At 49.7% G+C, this 21713-nt stretch overlaps 1 protein-coding gene across 2 annotated transcripts; it reads left to right on the top strand.

The window, feature by feature from the left end:
* Positions 1-423: 423 nt before the first annotated feature.
* UBE2G2 (ubiquitin conjugating enzyme E2 G2) lies at positions 424-21383 on the top strand. 2 transcript variants are annotated; one of them, XM_068164070.1, is made up of 6 exons: positions 424-550; positions 6325-6360; positions 6451-6496; positions 15127-15245; positions 16602-16742; positions 19395-21383. In XM_068164070.1, exons 1-6 carry the CDS (start codon positions 508-510, stop codon positions 19505-19507), a joined length of 498 nt encoding a protein of 165 aa, XP_068020171.1. In that variant the 5' UTR covers positions 424-507; the 3' UTR covers positions 19508-21383. The 2 variants fall into 2 exon arrangements, with proteins under 2 accessions (XP_068020171.1, XP_068020172.1); XM_068164071.1 differs by lacking the exons at positions 424-550; positions 6325-6360; positions 6451-6496 and adding an exon at positions 9863-9947.
* Positions 21384-21713: the final 330 nt, after the last annotated feature.

Consider the following 21713-nt stretch of genomic DNA (forward strand, 5'->3'; position numbering starts at 1 on the left):
AAGCTGCACCAGGGGCGGTTTAGTTTGGATATTAGGGACAATTCGTTTCCTGCAAGAGAGGTCAGGCACTGGAATAGGCCCACAGGGAGATGCTGCAGTCACTCTCCCTGGCGTTGCCCAAGGACCGTGTGGACACGGCACTTAGAGACACGGTTCAGTGCCTGCGGTGGTGTTGAGTGGCTGGTTGGACTCGATAATCTTGGAGGTCATTTCCAACCTCAAGGGTTCTGTGTTTCTCGTCTTTGAGCCCAACGCACCCGCCCGTCCAGGCAGCGTTCGGCTCTGCGCCGGGCGGCCCCCGCTGTGCGCATGCGCGGCCGTGCCGCCCCGCCCGGCGCTGGGAGGACCGTGCCCGTACCACCGAGGGGCGTGGTGCCGGCCGGCCGCCTCAGCCGTGCGGCCGCTCTAGCCGTGCGCTCTCGCTGGCGCCGCGGCCGCTCCAGCCGTTTGATCCCTTCTCCTTGGCCCTCCCCCCGGAAGCGGCGGAGGCAGCGGCGGGGCCGCGTTATGGCGGGGACGGCGCTCAAGCGGCTGATGGCCGAATACAAGCGTGAGTCGGGGGAGCGGCGGGGCCGGGCGCTTCTTCGTCTTCCCCTCGGCCCGCGGTGCTGCCCCGCCTGACGGGATCTTTCCCGGAAGAGCCGGCGGCCGCGGCCGGGGCGGCGGCGGGGCAGGCCGTGCCGCGGGCCTCCCTTCCCCCGGCCGCTGTTGCGCCGCCGGCCGCGGGCTTCTAGTCCCCGTTGTCTGCTCCCCTCGGCCTGCGGAGCTCTCCCTGCGTCCCTGCAGAGGCAAACGGGATAGAGGCTTGGGGGGCAGCGGAGCCTTTGAGGGCAGCGGTTCCCTTTGCCAGCTGCTTCTCCCTGCTGTGAGCCTGGCTGCGAAACTAGTCCTGGCCACCCTGGCTGTGAGCCCCGGCTGGCTCAGCTGGGACACGCTGTGGTATCCGAACGTCTTTTCTGCAGTACGATGGAACATCTAGCTGGCATGTGTTGGAAATGTCATCCGAGGAGCTGTTCAGACACTAGTATCAAATGGTATCTCCGCATAAGAAAGAAATGTTTTGCAGAGAGAACAACTCTTCGGTGTCAGCATCTCCCCAGGGACGTGGTAGGGTCCCTGTCACTGGAAGTTTTCAAGATGCAGTTGGATAAGGTGCTAGATGGTCCCACCTAGGCTCCTTTCCCCTGGACAGGTTGGACCAGATGATCTTTTGAGGGCACTTCCAACCTGGGCTGTGCTGTGATCTTGTGATTCTGTGACACTTGAGTTGCAGTTTATGCTCTGGTGGCACGCCTGGGATGATGTGGCACAGGAGCTTAGTCATGAAGGAGGCCTGGGAATCCAGGGCAAGTGGCCAAGTCTCTTTATGTTGTTGCAGTCAGATTTCCCAGGTGGAACAGAATGCAACCTTGGAAGCCTAGTTGCAGAGCTTTGTTACCTCAAAGATAATTAAAGATGTTGATCAAGACCTTAATAGAAGCTTTGCCTTTAGGAACAGCATTTAAACTCAAATTTATTGATCCACTAAATAGATTTGTTTGTTTCAAACTCTGCATGATGTGTGATGTGCAGGGGGTGGCAAGAGATCATCTTTGTCATCCCCACCACGGGGAGCAGGGAATCTGCTGCTGGAGGCTGAGTCCCTCTGGACATCCTCTTTGGGTGACCTACTCTCTGGTGAGCCTATGGGGCATCCAGAGGTGCCTTTTTATGGGCAACCAATTTGTTCATTAGATTTTATTTACCTAGTTACTTTTGGCCTCTGATGCACTGGCTTTTATTTAAGGCGAGGATTCTGAGTGGAGAGAAAGTGTTTGCTAGGGGCTGAGTAGCCTTAGGCTCCAAGTGGTGGTTCTTTAAAGAGCTCCCATGGTTGCCCAGGACTGAGGAGCTGTTTCTTGCTTTGCCATCATTTAGTTGAAGACTCCAGCCTGTGTAAGACATGTTTCCTGCCAATACCTGTTTATTCTTGGGCTGCTCTGCAGAGCACATGTCTCTAGGCTGGGCCGTTGTGCAGGTGTTTGTGAGGATCAGGGCTGGTCTGGGGCCAGTAGCTGCCAGCCCTACTGCTGTGACTGTAGGGAATGCAGACCACGTGGCCTGAAAACCTGCATTCTTCTGCTGTGACCCTAGAAGCACTCACCTGAAAGGCAGCTGCACAAAGGCTTTGCTTTTATCTGTTCTCCTACATTGCTCTCTACAACTCCCTGAAAGGAGTTTGGAGTGAGGTGTTGGTCTGTTCTCCCTAGTATCAGGTGATGGAGTGAGAGGAACAGCCTGATATTGTGCCAGGAGAGGCTCAGGTTGGAGATGAGGAAAAAATTCTTTCCTACAAGAATGATCAGGCACTGGAACAGGCTGCCCAGGGAGGTGGTGGAGTCACCATCCCTGGAGGTGTTCAAGAAATGTGTGGCCATGGCACTTAGGGACATGATTTAATGGCCATGGTGGTGGTGGGTTGATGGTTGGACTCGATGATCTTAGAGAGCTTTCCCAACCAAAATGATTCTGTGACTCTCTAAAGCCACATAGCCCCAAAAAGGTGGGTTTGATCCTTTGTGGTTGAGAAGCTCTGAGGTCTGTATGAGTGAATTCTGCAGGAAAATGTGCTACTAAAGATCATCACAGAGAATTTAATGTAATGCTGCAGGCAGGCATGACATGAATCTTCTCTTCATTGTTCCCCAGGGTAACACCATGAGCTCAGGTAGCATTTTGCGTGTGATCTTCCTTTAGAAATACTTTCCCAACTCTAAAACAACATAATGTTGTGGGAAAAAATAATGTTATTGGCAATAAGTACCTGTACAGTTCTTTTACCTCTGGAAACCTGAGTTCCAGAAGTGCAGTAGCCAAGCTTTCTGCTGTCTGTGTCCTACCACAGGACACCACTGACAAGAGACTGGCACCTTCTCCTTGACACCCTTACTTCAGATGTTTACAGACATTCATAAGATCCACTGTCAGTCTTCTCCAGACTAAGCAACCCCATGTCTCTCAGCTTTTCCTCACAAGACAGATGTGACAGTGAGAAATACCAGAGGGCTTTTCTTAGAGGGAGCCACAAGATGGAGCAAAGTTATTGCAGACATTTCTCTCTGTCTACAAACATCCACCAGAAGAGCTGTTAGATACTCTCTATCAAGCTGGAAAAACCTGCTCCATAACATCAGGATTTTGTGGTAGACCATAACACTGAGTTTCAGTCTGCTGCCTTTGAAGCTCAGTCAGAGAGGTCTGTGCCAAGGTTGATGGCAACAGAAGAGTGTTGCTGTCAGCCTACCGTAGTATGCTTTTGAGTCACAGAGTGCCAGGCTGGAAGGGACCCCAAGGATCAGCTGGTCCAACCTTTCTAGGTGATAGCCTAGCTGAAATGAGCTGGTCCAGCACCCTGTCAAGCTGAGTTTTAAAACTCCCTAAAGGTGACCTAATTGTGGCCTTCCAGTATCTGAGGGGGGCCTACAAGAAGGCTGGGGAAGGACTTCTCAGGATCTCAGGTAGTGATAGGACTAGGGGGAATGAAATGAAGCTGGAGGTGGGGAGATTCAGGCTGGATGTGAGGAAGATGTGAGAGTGGTGAAGCCCTGGAATGGGTTGTCCAGGGAGGTGGTTGGGGCCCTGTCCCTGGAGGGGATCCCTGGCCCTGGCCAGCCTGATCTAGTGTGGGGTGTCCCTGCCCATGGCAGGGGGGTTGGAACTAGATGATCCCTGTGGTCCCTTCCAACCCTGACTGATACTATGATTCTAACAGAGGGGACTCCACTGCTTCCCTTGGGAGATGATTCTAATGTCTGGCTGTTCTCATAGGGAAACATTTTCTTCTGGAGTCCAGTGGGAATCTCCCCAGCAGTAACTTGTCTCTATCACCCCTTACCATTTTCATGGGAGTCCCTGTAAAAAGGGAGTCTCCATCCCTCTGGCAGCCACCCTTTGTGTACTGGTACATGGTAATGAGATTTCCCTTGAGCCTTCTCAAGGCTGAACAAACCCAGCTCTCAGCCTTTCCTCACATGGCAGGGCTGCCAGTCCTCTGATCATTCTCCTGGCCCTTCTCTGTACACTTTCTAGCCTGTCCACATTGTTTCCATACAGTGGGGACCAAAATTGCAGGCAGTGCTCCAAGTGTGGTCAACTTAGCTGTTTGAAGATGGAAATCCAGGTGCTGTTTTGTACGTCACTGCCCCCAGTTTTTACCTGTAGCTTAACACAACTTTATTCATGCACCTCATTGATGGGTTTGTGACTTCCCACATGCCAAACTGGTGTAATTCCCAATTCATACAACAGCCTTCAGCATCAGTACCTCATAGAGGGACAGGCTGGGAGAGTTGGGGCTGTTCAGCCTGGAGAAGAGAAGGCTTTGGGGACACCTTATAGCTGCCTTCCAGTACCTGAAGGCAGTACAGGAGAGCTGGGAAGGACTTTTTGCAAGAGCTTGTAGTGCCAGGATGAGAGGCAATGGCTTTGAGCTGGATGAGGCCTAGTCCATGGCAGGGGGTTTGGAACTAGGTGATGTTTAAGGTCCCTTCCAACCCAAACCATTCTGTGATTCTGTGTTGCCTGGGTCCATGTTCCTGCTTGTTTCCATGTGTGAGAATGTGTGTGGCATTGCCTGCAACAACTTTTTGGGTGTTAACAGACCTGCAGTATTCCACAGGCAGTCATCTAGGCCTCAAGCTGGGCTCATTTCTGTCAGTTCCTCTGGTGTGACACCCTCAGAGTGTCATCTCCTGCCACTGGTCCCACCAGCTGCCCTGTGTCTCACTCAGAGCTGTGGGTGATGCAGAGCTGCAGGAGACTGCAGGTCCCTAGTTGCCTGTGCATGGCTGAACTTTGCCTCAGCAGCTGCTTCCACCTCTCAGGCCTTTGGAAGTTGATGGTCCTTGCAGTAGGTGGTGGAAAAGCTGATTATTATTATGTTATCAGTGCACAGAGTGCTGGGCTTCAGCAAGCTTGAAATGAGGCCCTGATGTTGTATGTTGTTGTATGTTGTATGGATTGTTGTATGAACTGGGAGTGACATCAGTTTGGCACACAAGGGGAGGGGCTGATGGATTGCTGCTGGTTTGTTGGGGTTTTTTTAACTTGTATTTTCCACACCATGCAGAGGGGGGGGGAAGTTGGATTGGATTCAAGGAACAGAGCCTCTTGTCAAACCTTTCTTGTTCCTGCTTCTCCAATTCTTTGTGTCATTTGGCTTTTGTATTGAGATGCTCTCAGGTGTGAACTGGTGCAGTGAGGTTATGGAAACAAGACCCACTTTCTGTTCAGGCTGTTGAGATACTGCAGTGCTCCAAGAGGGGACTGTTTCCCATGCTTTGTGGAAGGAGGCTTTTTTCCCCCCTTCCTTCTCAGTTTGAAATTGTTGCCCCTGGGAAAGACTAGTTCTGGAGAGCCTGAAAAAGTACAAAGTGCCAGATGATTTTTACTAGAAAAAGGCCTGAAGAAGTTAAATTCTCAGCAGTGGGAGGCTGGGCTTTCTGAATGTGGAATCTTGCCCAGTAAAGCATGGCCAGAAGATTAGGGAGGTCATCCTGCTGGAAAGCAGCTCCATGGAGAAGGACCTTATCAACCACCAGGTCCAAACAGTTGGTGGACAGTAAGTGGCCAAGAGGGCCAATAGTATCCAAAGGTGCATCAAGAAAAGTGTGTCCAGCAGGTCTAGGGAGTTTTTCCTTCCTCTCTGCTCTGCCCTGGTGAGACCACACCTGGAATAATGTGTCCAGTTCTGGGCTCCCCAGTTCAAGAGAGACAGGTATCTGCTGGAGAGGGTCCCATGGAGAGCTACAAGGATGATTAAGGGACTTGAGCATCTCTCCTGTGAAGACTGAGACCTGGGGCTGTTTAGTGTGGAGAGGAGAAGGCTGAGAGGGGATCTTAACAATGTCTGTAAATGTCAGAGGGGTGGGTGTCAAGATGATGGTGCCAGGCTCTTTTTGGTGGTGTCCAGTGATAGGACAGGAAGCAATGGGTACAAACTGGAACACAGAAGGTTCTGCCTCAACATGAGGAGAAACTTACTTGCTGTGAAGGTGCTGGAGCCCTGGAGCAGGCTGCCCAGAGAGGTTGTGGAGTCTCCTCAGGGGACATCCAAGACCCAGATGTGTTCCTGTGTGACCTGCCCTAGGTGATCCTGGTCAGTGGAGTTGGACTTGATCTCCAGAGGTCCCTTGGCCCCCTACCATTTTATGAATTCTATGATTCCTTCCATGGTGTCCTTGTGTTTTTCTCCAAGGGTGTTTGCTCGTGGGGTCTCTGTGCTAAGCTGTGGCCGGACTTGGCTTTGCCGGTTGTGTTAACCTCCCTTGTTGTTTGTTTTTGCAGAGCTGACCCTGAACCCACCAGAAGGGATTGTAGCAGGTGAGGAGCTGAGCAGGTTTTCTTCACTGTGAAGCTGTGGCTTGGTGTTCAGGTAGTGCTAAGTTGTGTCTTGCTTTTTTTTCTTAACAGGTCCCATGAATGAAGAGAACTTCTTTGAGTGGGAAGCTCTGATCATGTGAGTTCATACTGGTTTGTATCTGCAGTTAGCACTTGCATGCTCTGATTAGCTGCTAGGAGCACAAAAAGAGAAAAACAGTGTCAGTTCTGCATAACATCAACCTTGGCCTACCTCTGACTGGAAACTTTGGTTCTGACCCAGACTGGGAATTGTATTTGGTTCCAACCCACTCAGTCAGTCTTGAAGGTGCTGCTGTGTTGTTAGGGTAGATCTAGACTCTGTATTTAAGAGTTCCTTTAGTAAGAGCTGGTGATTTTCTTTCCTTCAGAGAGTGCCAAGAGGTCCTGGAGGACAGCAGGGGCATCAGCAGATGGCTGTGGCCCTGCTCATAGCATGCCTGCTCTGGACAGGTTTTCACTGCAGCCACCAAGTGCTGACTGAGGAGATTCTCAGCCAGCGTGGGTGGAAGCGTTTTCCTATCTTGGCTGGGTTGGAGTGTGTTGTCTGAGGATGAAAAACAAGATGTCTTGGGATCCCACAGACAACAGTACAAAAGTGTACCAAGCTGTAGCACATCACCCATTCCACACAGGCTGGCTGTGTGGGTGAGCCTTTATGGCAAGTGTGAGCCTCTGAGTTATTTTAGGCCTTGGTAGATGGAGATTTGGATCAGCCCTGCTTGTCTACTGATTGATCTGAGGAGTTGGTGAATGCCTCTGGTTCTGTGCAGCAGTTTATCCTGTGGTGGGCAGGCTATGCTTCTTGTTAGTTCTGTTCCCTAAAACAAAATCCTTCACCTAGGTTGGGGCAATCCTCAACATCAACACAGGCTGATGGCTCTGACAGCAGCCCTGCAGAAAAGGAAAGGACTTGGGGGTGCTGGTGGATGAGAAGCTGTATTTTGGGCCAACAATGGGCACTAGCAGCCCAGAAAGCCAGTGGCATCCTGGGCTGCATCAAAAGAAGTGTGGCAAGCAGATGGAGTGAGGTGATTCTGCCTCTCTGCTCCGCTCTGGTGAGACTTCATCTAGAGTACTGTGTCCAGCTCTGGGGCCCCCAATACAGGAGAGAGAGGGACCTGCTGGAGCAGGTCCAGAGGAGGCAACAAAGATGATCAGGAGGAGGAGCACCTCTCCTACAAAGATAGGCTGAAAGAATTGGGGCTGTTCAGCCTGGAGAAGAGGAGACTCCAGGGAGACCTTAGAGCTGTATTGCAATATCAGAAGGGGACCTGCAGGAAGGCTGGGGAGGGACTGTTCAGAAGGGCTTGTGGTGACAGGACCAGGGGCAGTGGTTTGAAACTGGAGCAGAGTAGGTATAGATTGGGCATCAGGAGGGAGTTCTTCACAGTGAGAGTGGTGAAATACTGGAACAGGTTGGCCAGGGATGTGGCACTGGGCAGCCTGAGCTGGTTAGAGGTGTCCCTGCTGACTGCAGCAGGGCTGGACAGGATGAGCTTTGAGGGTCCCTTCCAACCCAATGCACTCTGTGAATCAGTAAAACAAAGGGTAATTTATTGCTTGAACTAAGGGGTTTGGCTGCAGTGTCTTGCACTTTCTGCAAGTGGGAGAGTTACCACCTTCCTGAAGCATGCACTTCATAGAGTACCAAACTGCTGTTCAGACAGCTGTGTGCTGCTTGGAATGTAGAAATCCCAGAGGAGTTAGTGCACTTCTTGGAATGTGGAAGGAAATTCCTGCCTGTTGGTAGCTGATGTAGGAGATTTTGTGGTTGAGTGGAGCTTTCATGGAGGGGACAGGCACAGAGGTACTTTTGGATTTGATTCGTTACCTAGAAAATACTTTTCCATACTGAGCTTCTAAACAGCAGGGGAGCTGCTTGCAGACTTGAAAGACCTTTAAAGTGCTGAGTGTTGAGCTTCAGGTCTTTGTCAGCACAAAATGAGAGGTGGAGGAGCTCTAATTTTGGTTTCTGTATTGTGTGTGTGTGTGTCATAATAAAGTTATATTTTAAGATCTGCTAAATTCTGAAGCTGTGGCACAATGGAAACATGTTTACCCTAAACAGGCTTGGTTGCTTTCATCTCTTTACACAACTCCACTAGCAGAAGTATTTGCATACATTTGGAAGGCAAGCTAAATGACTTGTTTGTATTTGTCTGTGATAATCTTCTGGGCTGTTTTGTAATCTGAAATGTGCTGTGTGAGATTATGGGAATGACAGAAGTGCAGATGAGGAAATTAAAGGTGGCCTCAAAGTTTCAGGCAGATGCAGTGAAAAGGTGAGTAAGTAGCATGGATGCATAGAATGGTTTGGGTTGGAAGGGACCTTAAAGATCATCTGGTTTCAACCTCCATGCCATGGGCAGGGATGCCTTCCACTAGACCAGCTTGCTCAAGGCCCTGTCCAACCTGGCCTTGAACACCTCCAGAGAGGGGGCAGCCATGACCTCCCTGGGCAACCTGTTTCACTGTCTCACTACCCTCACTGTAAAGAATTTCTTCCTGATCTCCAGTCTAAATCTACCTTCCTCAAGCTTCAATCCATTGCCCCTCATCCTGTCACTACAAACCCTTATAAAAAGCCCCTCCCCAGAGTTCTCATAGCCCCATGAGGTACTGGAAAGTGCTTCCCCATAAGGTCTCCCTGGACACTTCTCTTCTGCAGGCTGAACACAGTATCACCAAGGTTGGAAGAGACCTTTGAGGTCTCTTCCAACCTGTCACCACAGACTTCATGACTAGACCATGGCACCAAGTGCCACGTCCAATCTCCTCTTGAACACCTCCAGGGATGAGGACTCCACCACCTCCCTGGGCAGCACATTCCAATGGCTAACAACTCTCTCAGTGAAGAACTTTCTCCTCACCTCCAGCCTAAACCTCCCCTGATGCAGCTTGAGACTGTGTCCTCTTGTTCTGGTGCTGGTTGCCTGGGAGAAGAGACCCACAGCCCCAACTCTTTCAGCCTGTTCCCATAGGGAAGGTGCTCCAGCCCTCTGATCGTGTTCATGGCCTCCTCTGGACTCACCCTAGCAGTTCTGGGTGGAGGAGAAAGGGGTACATTTTTCACTCCCTCAATAAAGCTGGAGTGCATGTAATGACAAACACCTCAAGAAAGGAGGAGACCCAGGAGAGCAGAGGCCTCACCCATTTATCAGTTCAGAGTGGTGTTGCCCAGCTTAACGTAAGAACTTGGCTCAGAGATGAAATAACACCTTTTAAAGTAATGGTAGTGATTATTTGTATTTCTGGTGTTCTTGCCTGCAGCAGCACTGCTGGATACATGTTAAACATGTCCACATTAAGGCTGCATTGACATGCCTGAAAGAGAGAACCACTTCTTATGCTCCCAGAGCCAGTGCCACAGATCCAGCCCTGAAAACCCAACGCAATCCTGCTGAAGAGTGGAGGTTTGGAGCCTGATGTAAAATGCCCCCTTTTGATGAGACATCAAACAGTGGCTGGATGAGAGTGTTTATGAGAGCTGAATCTTTACAGCAGGGTGAATAACCCCAGCTCATGGTGAATAACCCCAGCATGTGAAGGTAGTTTGCCATCATGTTGCTGAGCACAGCAGGCTGCTTTGTGTTGTGCAGGTTCATGAATTTCATGTTTCAAGACCAAGTTTGGCTCCCTGTGCTTGGCACATGCAAGTGTGTGTTACTAGGAGAGTTTATAACCAGAGGACATAAACCCACATAGTTGTTAAGAGCTAAAGAGTGCATGAAAACTAAGGAGGATAAATTGAAGTCAAGATATCAACCCCCCCTGTCTAGAAGGGTAATTAGGGCTGTAATTAGGCATATTGCCTTTGTTTTGCATGGAATTCCCCTTTAGAGCATCTGATGACAGTGGGGTTTGGTCTTTTTCCAGCATCTTTTTACCAGTGAGCCATGTACAAATGTTCTTGAAGCTGTGGATGTCACATGAATTGTCCTTGTCACTGCTGCCCTTTTCCCTCCTGTTTTAGCAGATAGCTGCCATCTGTTTCTCTGTGCTCACAGAGGTCAGAGCTTCTCATTCTGATGCTGTGTTTGATGTCAGCACAGTTCATAGCATCTTTCACACAGCTCAGCAGGCTGGTTGCCTAACAAGTCACACAATGCCATAAAATGGCTGGAGGAGGACTGATGGCCACTCCTCAGTGCTTTAGGGGAGTCTTTAGAGCAGCATCACGTGCAGGAAAGGATGCAGGCACTGCCAGCTGTGAAGAGTCTTCACAGTAAATTTGCAGATGACACTAGGCTGAAGGGGAGTGGTGATCTGCTGGAGGGCAGGAAGGCTCTGCAGGGAGACCTAGCCAGGCTGGATTGATGGGTCAAGGCCAGTGGGCTGAGGGTCAACACCAAGTTCTGGGTCCTGCATTTGGGTCACAGCAACCCTGTAAAGGCTCCAGGCTTGGGGCAAAGTGGCTGGATACTGGCCAGTAGAGAAAGAATTGGGAGTGTTGGTTGACAGTGGGCTGAAAATGAGCCAGTGTGTGCCCAGATGGCCAAGGAGGCTACCAGCATCCTGTCCTCAGCCAGAAACAGTGTGACCAGCAGGACCAGGGCAGTGATTGTTCCTCTGTACTCAGTGCTCACTCCAAGAAGGACACTGAGGGGTTGAGGCTTGTCCAGAGAAGGGCAACAACACTGGTGAAGGGTCTGGAGAACAGCTCTGTGGAGGAGCAGCTGAGGGAGCTGGAACTGTTTAGCTGGAGGAGGCTGAGGGGAGACCTCCCTGCTCTCTACAGCTACCTGAAAGCAGGTTGGAGTGATGTGGATGTTGATCTCTTCTCCCTAGTATCAGGTGGTGGAACTAGAGAAAGGACTCAAGTTGCACCAGGGGAGCTTTAGGTTGAAGATTAGGAAAAACCTCTTTGCTGCAGGAGTGGTCAGGCATTGGAATGTGCTGCCCAGGGAGGTGGTGGAGTCACCATCCCTGGAGGTGTTTCATAGAGTCAGAAATATGGTGCTGAGGGACATGGTTTAGCACCAGCCTTGGCAGAGTTAGACAACTGTTGGACACAGTGATCTTGAAGGTCTTTTCCAATCAGAGCAGTTCTGTGGTTCTTAGATGGAGCAGATTTACAACAAGGTGCTTCCTAGAGTTACAGGCTTCAAACCTGTGCAGCATGAGTGCCTTTCTCCTGCACACCATTAGTGCTGGCCAGTGCTCTCTCTGCCCTGGCATGTGGGACCTGGCCTGTTGGCTCTGTGCTCTTTGCTCATCTGGATGTCTGTCACATCTGGTTATTTCTTGGTGCTGGAGCCCTGGAGCAGGCTGCCCAGGGAGATTGTGGAGTCTCCTCCTCTGGTGGCTTTCAAAACCCCCATGGACATAACTCCTGTGTGACCTGGCCTAGGTGACCCTGCTTTGGTAGGTGAGGTTGGACTCGATGAGCTCCAACCCCTAACGTTCTGTGATTCTGTGAACCCCAATCAAGTACAGGGTAGCCTGGACTCTTAGCTACCATAGCAACTCAAGAGTGTAGCAGAAGGCGTGGCAGCTTTGAATGTGGTGGACTTTGGAATCACACCACCTGCTCTGCAAGGATCTGAAGAGGTGCTGCCCTCTTTCCCTCCCTGGCTCTGCCCAGATCCTTTTCTGAGCTGAGGGTGATATCATGAAGTTCGAACACTGCAGCCTCCTGAGTGTTTTGTAGTTGCAAAGGCTGCCTTGGGTTAACTTGAACCATTCCTTTCAAGTTGGTGCTGGCAGCCCTGAATGGCTGAAACAAAAAGTTATGTTGTCACATAATGCAGGGCCTAAAATGGAGCACGTTGGGTTAACATATTTGTCAGAAGGGCCCTTAAGGCTATGTGTTTGCTCTCCAAACAGAACATAAGACACCCACCAGCTTTTCAATGCATGTATGTACATACTCTTAGAAGTTCAACAATAAGCTTTTAAAATGCAGCTGGAATTAACATGTCCATGAAGACAACAACAACAAAAAAAATGCATTCAATTAACTCTCAGATGTCAACTGAATCCTGACTCAATTCAATTTAGGGAAAAGGCCAGAAAGGGAACAAAATGGTTGAGGTGGTTTTTAGCTTTCATTCTCTGCAGTGTGTTGTTGCCTTTCTCTGATCTTAACCTGCCAGTGTCAGCATTTGGGATGGAATCGTGTCCTGGTTGGATTTATCTACAAGCCAAGGCTCTTGGAATCCCAGAGGTTTGGAGAGTGAGCCTTCTAGGGCTTTGGGCTTTGCTGGTCTCCTTTTGCTTCTGTAGGTTACCAGTTGAAGCCTTAGCTGTTAGGAAGCCTTGAATTTTATCTTCTTTCTGGCATAGAGAATGTGGATTGGGAAAAGGAGGAGGAGGCTTGAATAGGTTCCTAAATCTTCTTTCCCAGGCGGTGTAACCTCTGTTTGAAAAGCTTTGTACTAAGTACGTCAATTTGCCGTAAAACTTCTTGGCTGTGAGGGTGACAGAGCCCTGAAGCAGGCTGTCCAGAGAATTTGTGGAGTCTCCTTCTCTGGAGACATTCAAGACCCATCTGAATAGAATGGAGTAGAGTAGAGTAGAATAGAATAAACCAGGTTGGAAGAGACCTTCGAGATCATCGCGTCCAACCTAACACCCAGCGCCATCCAATCAACTAAACCATGGCACCAAGCACCCCATCAAGTCTCCTCCTAAACACCTCCAGGGATGGTGACTCCACCACCTCCCTGGGCAGCACATTCCAATGGCCAATCACTCTTTCTGTGAAGAACTTCTTCCTAACCTCCAGCCTAAACCTCCTCTGGCGCAGCTTGAGACTATGTCCTCTTGTTCTAGTGCTGGCTGCCTGGGAGAAGAGACTAACCCCCACCAGGCTACAACCTCCCTTCAGGTAGTTGTAGACAGCAATAAGGTCTCCCCTGAGCCTTCTCTTCTCCAGGCCAAGCAACCCCAGCTCCCTCAGCCTCTCCTCATAGGGCTTGTGCTCCAAACCCCTCCCCAGCTTTGTTGCCCTTCTCTGGACTCGTTCCAGCAAGTCAACCTCCTTCCTAAACTGAGGGGCCCAGAACTGGACACAGGACTCAGGGTGTGGCCTAACCAGTGCTGAGTACAGGGGCAGAATGACTTCCCTGCTCCTGCTGGCCACACTGTTCCTGATAGAGGCCAGGATGCCAGTGGCCACCTGGGCACACTGCTGAAACACATCTGGGTGTGTTCCTGTGTGACCTGCCCTAGGTGATCCTGCTCTGGCAGCGGGGTTGGACTCGATGATCCCTAGAGGTCCCTTCCAACCACTGCCATTCTGTGATTCCTTGGCTAAGATGTTTTTTTCAGTGATGAAGCTTGTTTCATGATCTTGCCAATCAGGGGAGTTCACCTTTATGTGATAACTTCCAGCTGGCTCATCAGGTGTGACTAAATCATGTCTAATAACCTTTCTTTTTGCTTAACTACCAAAAACTGTCTTACGTAGGGAGTGTAAAGTAGTTGTCTTTCTATTCTCGACTTGATTGCACTTTGAACAAGATGATGATGAACACAGTAAGGAAATGTTTCTACAAGAACACTGCATGCACTCCAGGGGGTTAAAAAAACCCCAACAAAACCTTAAAAGAAACACTGCTGTCCTGCACCTAGCAATTACGGTCCCTGAGCTGTGTTTTTATCTCTGCAGAACACTGCTGTCATTTTTGCCTCAGCCAGCCATCAGTGTTTCTGTGTGGTTATGCTCCATGCTGGCAGCTGGGACCTCTGTAGGTTTTTATGAAGTGTTTTTGACCTGCAGCATTTGACATCCCTCTCTTGTGCAGCACAGCAGTATCTTCAAAGGTTCAGGAGTCCCACACCTGCCTCTGCTTTCTCTTGACGTGCAGACGCTCAGACCCTGGGACATGCCTTGGAGCCAGATACTCCAATTATATCCAGACACACCCTGCTAATTAAGCAGTGTTGTGACCTTCCTAGTAATTCAGTGTGCAAGCTTTGATTTCCCCCTTCCCTCCCAAACCCTATATTTGGAGTTAGGTTTATGAGGTGTGGGCTAAGATTGTGTTAACTCGTTGTTTTCTGGAGAAGGTGATACAGCCCAAACCTCAAGTGTCTCATTAGACAAGAATCCACCACGAGCCAGCAACCTGCCCTTGCAGCCCAGGCAGCCAACCATGTGCTGGGCTGCATCAAAAAGCAGTGTGAGCAGCAGGATGAGGGAGGGGATTCTGCCCCTCTGCTCTGTGCTCCTGAGACCCCACCTGGAGTACTCCTAGCTGATTCTGGTGCCCCCAACACAAGAAGGGCATGGAGCAGCTAGTGTGGGGCCAGAGGAGGACCATGAAGATAGTCGGAGGGCTGGAGAACCTCCCCTATGGGAACAGGCTGGGAGAGTTGGGGCTGTTCAGTCTGGAGAAAAGAAAGCTCCAGGGACACCTCAGAGCAGCCTTTCAGTTCCTGAAGGCGGCTATATCTGAGTTGGGGAGGGACTTTGGACAAGGGCTTGTAGTGGCAGGACGAGGGGCAATGGCTTTGAGCTGCAAAAGGGGAAATTAGGAAGAAATTCTTGAGAGTGAGGGTAGTGAAACACTGGAACAGGTTGCCCAGGGAGGTTGTGGATTCCTCCTCTCTGGATGTGTTCAAGGCCAGGTTGGATGAGGCCTTGAGCAACCTGGGCTAGTGGGAGGTGTCCCTGCCCATGGTGGCAGGGGTTGAACTAGGTGATCTGTAAGGTCCCTTCCAATCCAAACCATTCTGTGAACTATTTAAAACCCTGGTGAGCAGCTTTGTATCTGTTTCTAGGGGTCCTGAAGACACCTGCTTCGAGTACGGGGTTTTCCCTGCCATTCTGAGCTTCCCACTTGACTACCCACTAAGTCCTCCGAAGATGAGGTTCACATGTGAGATGTTCCACCCAAACAGTGAGTCTAATTCAGCAGGACATTTGGGGGTTGCTTGTTCACCTTAAAGCCAAACTTCTGCGGCAGGAGAGCTGGAATCCTTGTCAACATGGAAACGCTGCAGTGGGTACAGAGGAGGCCATGAAGATATCAGAGGGCTGGAGCACCTCCCCTATGGGGACAGGCTGGGAGAGTTGAGGCTGTTCAGCCTGGAGAAGAGAAGGCTCCAGGGAGATCTTTAAGCAGCCTTTCAGTACCAGAAGGGGGCTACAGGAGAGCTGGGGAAGGATATTATACAAGGGCTTACAGTGATGGGATGAGGGGCAATGGCTTTGAGCTGGAAGAGGGGAGATTTAGGCTGGAGATTATGAAGAAATTCTTCACAGTGAGGGTGGTGGTTGCCTAGGGAGGTCGTGGATGTTCTCTCCCTGGAGGTATTCAAGGCCAGGTTGGATGAGTCCTTGAGCAAGCTGCTCTGGTGGAAGACATTCCTGTCCTTGGCAGGGGCATTGGAGCTTGATCTTTGAGGTCCCTTCCAACCTAAACCATTCTATGAATCAAGGGTGGTTCTCTTCCCAGCCCTGATTGTGCAGTAGGAGTGTTCAGCTGTCCAGCCATGTTTACTCTGCTTTAGGGTCACTTTATCACATCATCCCTCCTATGCCTTTTGGTCAGAAACACTCCCATAAAGATTCCAACAGTTTCACTGCCTTTAAGATGATTTCAGGAACACTTGTAACTGTGGTTGAAGTAAAGCTAAAATCTAAAGGTAGTGTTCAAAACAATGTCAAATGCACTGTTTCTGAGATACCACTTGCCCCTCCTTGCTGCAGTAGCCTGCTTCATTCTTGATAAGCTGCCTGGTGAAGCACTGCAGCATGCATTCAGTGCTCTGTGGCTGTTACCCTTAGATTTAAGGAGGACTGGTTGCCTACTTGGAGATGCATCTCTGCATAAATACTTGCCTTGTTCCAGCAGGCTGCATCCCTGTTGTTTAGGTGGTTTTTTTCCCCATGGAGCCTGTCACTGGTTATTAAATGACAGGAGTGCTCCCAGCATGCTCCTGGCAGGGAGGGATCTGACCTAACTTTGTTAGATTTGCTTAAAGGAAATTTTTTTTCTAGTCTTTTGTCTTCCAGATTTTGTGTCCTCTTGCCTTTGGAAGAGGAAATTTAAAACTGGGTTTAGCTTCAGTCATACAAAGGCCCAGGGCAGCCTGATCTCGTTGGAGGTGTCCCTGCTGACTGCAGTCCCTGCTGGCTGCAGGGAGGTTGGACAGGATGGCCTTGGAGGGTCCTTTCCAACCCCATGCAATCTGTAAAGATCTGGAAGGGCCTTTCCACTGGATAACAGTTGTTGCCTGTACTTCTTGTGCAGTTTACCCAGATGGGAGAGTTTGCATCTCTATTCTTCATGCTCCTGGGGATGATCCCATGGGATACGAGAGCAGCGCCGAGCGGTGGAGTCCCGTGCAGAGCGTGGAAAAGATCCTCTTGTCTGTTGTTAGCATGCTGGCAGGTAAGGATTGCTGTTCTGGTAGCAGTCACTGAGTCAGCTAGAGCTGCTCCTTGCTGCTGGCTTTCAGTGGCAAAAGGACAATTAAATCTGCTTAGCAGCAGCCACAGTTCTTAAAGCCCTAGTGTTTATTTATTAATCAGCTAGTTCTCTGAAAATAGTTGCAAAAAGCAAGCCTGACTCAGTGCTTGTCCAGCTCTGTGAGCAGCTGCAGTGCTTGCCTTCCAGCTCAGCAGCACCCCAGCAGGTGATGGTGGTCAGGTGGGCCCCGAGGCTCAGCTGAGCCTCTGCTCCTGCACAAAACCTGTGCTTCATCTTTGTATTTGCTACGATGTCATTTCAGCTCTTTCACGGAATCATAGAATGTTAGTGTTTGGAAGACAACTCTAGAGACCAGCCAGGCCAGCTCTGCTGCCAGTGCAGGATCAGCTAGGGCAGGTCATACAGGAACACATCCAGGTGGGTTTTGAAAGACTCCAGAGAAGGAGACTCCACAACCTTTCTGGGCAGCCTGTTTCATGTCTTAAAGCTATTGACTACAGCCTGTGTTGGATTTGACTTTAGGAGCTGAAGGGTTACCAAGCAGATCTAACCAGTCTGGTAAACTGGAGTCCACAAGCCAGCACTCTTCATTTCTGTTTGTTATTTGCCAGCCTGGGAATGTTCCCCATTCTGCCATCAGAATCAGAGGAAGGCTTCTTTAGTAGGGGGTGGGGTGAAAAACTTGTTGTGCAGCATTTTAAACGACTTTGCCCAAACCCAGCAAGGTCAGCTCCCTGGAAGATGGAGCCTTTACCACAGAGTGGACAGAGCCATTGTGAACTGCCTAGGAAAGGCAGAGCCATATCCCTTGGAATCAGTTGTGAACAATAAAAGAGCTTACACAATTGAGAGGGTTGAGAAGCAGCAAAGTTGATCAAAGAACATTCCACAGATTCTTTTGCAGGACCATTTCCTATTCAGAGTAGTAACCTGCTCTTGGGAAGCTGTGCAGGCAGCAGTACCTTGTTGGGCTCCCTGTGGCCTCCAAGAACTCAGTTTGTGGTGCAGCCTTACCTGTACTAGTTAGCATGGGAGTCACCTGGGCTCTCTTGTCCTCACCCTGTGTGTCCTGTTTTCCCCATGGCTTTTGGAGGAATTAGTCTAAGCCATCACTGGTGAGCTGCTTTCAGGCTGCTGGCTGTGCAGATACTGTAAACCCAAGCTTACCAAACTGGGTGACCTGCACATGTCCTGGTGTTTGAGGGCAGACCGTCAGCATCGTGTCAAGAATGACATGAGCCCAGGTTGTCTGCCATGAACTGGGCTGGTGTGAGCATGGACTAGTGTGGGAAGGAAAGTGGGCAGAGCCCATTCTGTTTTAGTGCCTTGGTGTAATGCCATGGCAGCTGCCCTGCTCTGAGCTGACCACAAAGCTGATCAGTCCCATGGCTCAGCTTACCTCTGTCCAAACGAAGTGAGAGAGTTCACAGGGGCTCAACGTGCTTTGTGAAGCCCTCTGAAATCCTTACATGAAAGAAGTTGCAGGAATGAAAGCATTCTATGGGTTCTATGGTTGTGTTCTGTTGGTTTTTAATAGAACAAGCCACCCCAAAGGGTGAGGGAGCCTGTTGGGTGGCCTGCTCGGGAGGGCTTTGTGTCTGTGAAGCCACAGATTCAGACAAAACATTTTGCAGGGAGCAGTGTGCAGCTGAAAAACCCCTTGACAGCACTGGCATTGTGTTGTTCCATGTGCATGGTGGGGCTCAACTGCTTGGAGCATAAACAAAAGAAAGTCTTCTTCCTCTAGTACTTGTTTCTTACTTAAACTCCGCCTTGCTGTGATGTTCTCTTGTGTTCACTCAGATCAGAACTGTTCAGGAATCCAGCAGCTGCTGCTGTATTTTCTTTGCTGGTGTAAGTTATCTGTGCTGCAGCAATATGTCTTTGTGGCCAAGAGGGCCAATGGTATCCTGGGGTGCATCAAGAAAAGTGTCCAGCAGGCCTAGGGAGGTTCTTCCCTCCCTCTACTCTGCCCTGGTGAGACCACACCTGAAATACTATGTCCAGTTCTGGGCTCCCAATTCAAGAGAGACAGGGATCTGCTGGAGAGAGTCTGATGGAGGCTATGAGGATGATTAAGGGACTGGAACTTCTCCCCTATGAAGAAAGTCTGAGAGACCTGGGGCTGTTTAGTCCAGAGAGGAGAAGGCTGAGAGGGGATCTTATGGGTGTCTATAAATATCTGAGGGGTGGGTGTCAAGATGAAGGTGCCAGGCTCTTCTCAGTGGTACCCAGTGATAGGATGAGGAACAGCAGGTACACAGGAGGTTCCACTTCAATGTGAGGAGAAACTGCTGTGAGGGTTGCAGTGCCCTGGAGCAGGCTGCCCAAAGAAGATGTGGAGTCTCCCTCTCTGGAAACTTTCAAACCCCACCTAAGTGTGTCCCTGTGTGACCTGCCCTAGGTGCTCCTGCTTTGGCAGGCAGGCTGCACTCGGTGATCTCCAGAGGCTTTTCCACCCCTTGCCGTGCTATGATTCTGTGTTTCTGTAGTTCCAAGAGGGAGAGGTGTGTCAAAGACACAGGGAAGCGGCAGTACAGAGGCACTGCTGGGGAAGCCAGAGGGTCCCATTCCATTGCCTGCCCCCCTGTATCTCAGTCTTTCTCGTTTCAGAGCCAAACGACGAAAGCGGAGCCAACGTCGACGCCTCCAAGATGTGGCGGGAGGACAGAGAACAATTCAACAAAATTGCCAAGCAAATTGTGCAGAAGTCACTTGGACTTTAAGCTCACAAAGAGACTGAAGTGTTTTGTATTTCTCTCCACCTGAAAACGAGCAGTGCTCATTTGCTGGTACCAAAAAAGGAAAACTTTGCAATACTCTTGGCCTAGTTCTTATCATTCGTTATTTATTTACCATCTCCTTTCTTCTGCCACTGCTCCAGAGCAACCTCTAGCTCACTTGCTAAATTGTGTGGAAAAGGGATTTAATACTAGGGGAAAAGTATGGAGACAATGCTGATTTAAAGGCTGCTTGTTGCTACCTCACTTCATGGTATGGAAAGCTTGAAGACTTGGCAATCTGCAGCCCACCTTCGCCCGTTTGCTGTTGGAGAACAGAGCTGGTTTGGATCACCTGCTGAAGAACACTTTGTGTGGTTTTATGGTAGCATTGCACCTGGAGCAGCAGCAGACAGGAAATAACCTAACAGTTTTATGATACTCTCTAAGTTAAGGACAGCATTTTACAGTCAGAACTGATTTGAAGAGTCTAGCTAGTCAGAGAGGCTGTAAAACAAAGCTACGGCCAGGATGTGTTAGCAAAGAAAGTGATTGTGCAGCAGGGAACTTCAAGAGCTAAGCAGTTGCCAGTGTCTGGTTGGGGTCCTAGGATGGATTGGTGTTCCCATGTAACACTGAGTTTGTACTGAGCCTTTGGATCAGTGTTTGCTTGGAAGAAAGGCCAAGAGCTGTTTTATTACACCTTAAAGGCACTCACTTGTAAATTTTACATTCAGAGGTGCAAGATGTAAGGATTGGATTCTTAAACACTCTGGTCAGGCTCACACCGTGTGCAGAGTAGGTCATTGGCAGCCTGGAGAGCCAGTGAGGACCTTTCTGCTGTAGTGGGTGTGTAAAATCTCTGCAAGAATGTCCCCTCCTCTTGTCTTGACTTCTGAGTGCTGAGAGCATTAGGCACTGCAGCCCAGAGTCACCCATGTTTAGATGAACAAGTGAAGATGAAGGTGATGAAGTTTGTGACGTGGAGGTTTCTTATGCTGACTGCTCTTGGGTATTTAGATAGGAGTCAGAGAAGGCCTTGACTGTTCTCTGGAGGATATTTAGAGCCACAGAGTATTGTAGCTGGCTGTTGGTGTGGAGGATGTGGGTATTGCCAGCTGCAACAACCAGGTGGTAAAACTGCTCAATGGCCACTGGTGACCTTTGTTCTTTGCAGGTGAATCTCTTGTGTCAGATCCAAATGTTCTCCAGTTCACTACAAGCAATAAGATGCCCGCTGCCAGCACATGGAACCAGATTGTGTTGGTAGCTTTAAATTGGCTCCATTTGAGAAGGGCTTTTTAAAATTCCTGTGAAGGGCATGTGGCAAGGAAGGAGTCCCATTATGGAGGGCTTTCCAGAGGTGATTGTGTGCATGTGCACTTGTACAGCTCATCAGTATTTCTGTCCTGGTGTCTGTGCTGCACTTCCACGTGCCGCAGGGCGCCGTGTGCCATCCTTCTGCATCTCTGGAGAGTTCCCCTTGCTACAGCTTGCTGGTTTTACCTCCTTGTAGAAGTAATTCTTCTTGCTTTGGTGTTCAGGGAGACCTGACATAGTTTGAGAGCAGAGATGATGAAATAGTGTTGTACCTAACTAGTATTTCAAGGCACACAGGAAAATGTAGCGCTTGTGTGCAGACTGGGAATGGGTTTTGAGTCGTAGTAGACGTAGCCTTGCTCCTGGGAGTACTGCAGCTGTTCTTGGAAACAATACTGGAGAGCTGTGAGCACCACATGGCAAAGGATGAATTCAGCAGACATAGCAAGAGTGGGCTGTTTTTAAGTGCAGAGTGTTGTATTCATGTGTGCTCACCCGTTATTTTATGTTGGCATTTAGTCTGTATTCTGAAAATAAAGTGATTCTATTTTCTCCTTTCCTAGATGTATTGCAGTGGGTGTTTATGTGGGTAACCAGCTGGCTAAGAGAGTCCAGTTCTGATGTGGTCCAAAGGAGGGGAAAGGCTTCTTCTGTCATGGGTAAAACACAGGGGAGGCTTCAGACAAGTGGAAGAATTGACACAGCCACTTGTGCTTTCCAGCCAAGGGTCTACAGTTAGCCCCTCTCCGGGAGTGAATTCTGGCAGTTGCTTCATCCCTGGTGATCCCTCCCCAGCAGAGGAAAGGAATCAGGAAATGGAGAAAAGGCTTCAGTGTTGAGATGAAAGTGGATTTCCTGGAACAACCAAACCAATGCCAATATGAAGTACACA

Source organism: Melanerpes formicivorus, unplaced genomic scaffold, assembly GCF_026170545.1.
Source record: "Melanerpes formicivorus ecotype bairdi unplaced genomic scaffold, bMelFor1.0.p_v2 SCAF_76, whole genome shotgun sequence".
In the NCBI taxonomy this organism is placed as follows: Eukaryota; Metazoa; Chordata; class Aves; order Piciformes; family Picidae; genus Melanerpes; species Melanerpes formicivorus.

Excerpts from the sequence above, each read along its gene's own strand:
- UBE2G2 (XM_068164070.1), top strand. The coding sequence starts at position 508 with ATGGCGGGGACGGCGCTCAAGCGGCTGATGGCCGAATACAAGC. Across the intron at positions 15,246-16,601 it reads TGAGATGTTCCACCCAAACA|TTTACCCAGATGGGAGAGTT; the intron begins GTGAGTCTAATT and ends CTTCTTGTGCAG. Across the intron at positions 16,743-19,394 it reads TGTTGTTAGCATGCTGGCAG|AGCCAAACGACGAAAGCGGA; the intron begins GTAAGGATTGCT and ends TTCTCGTTTCAG.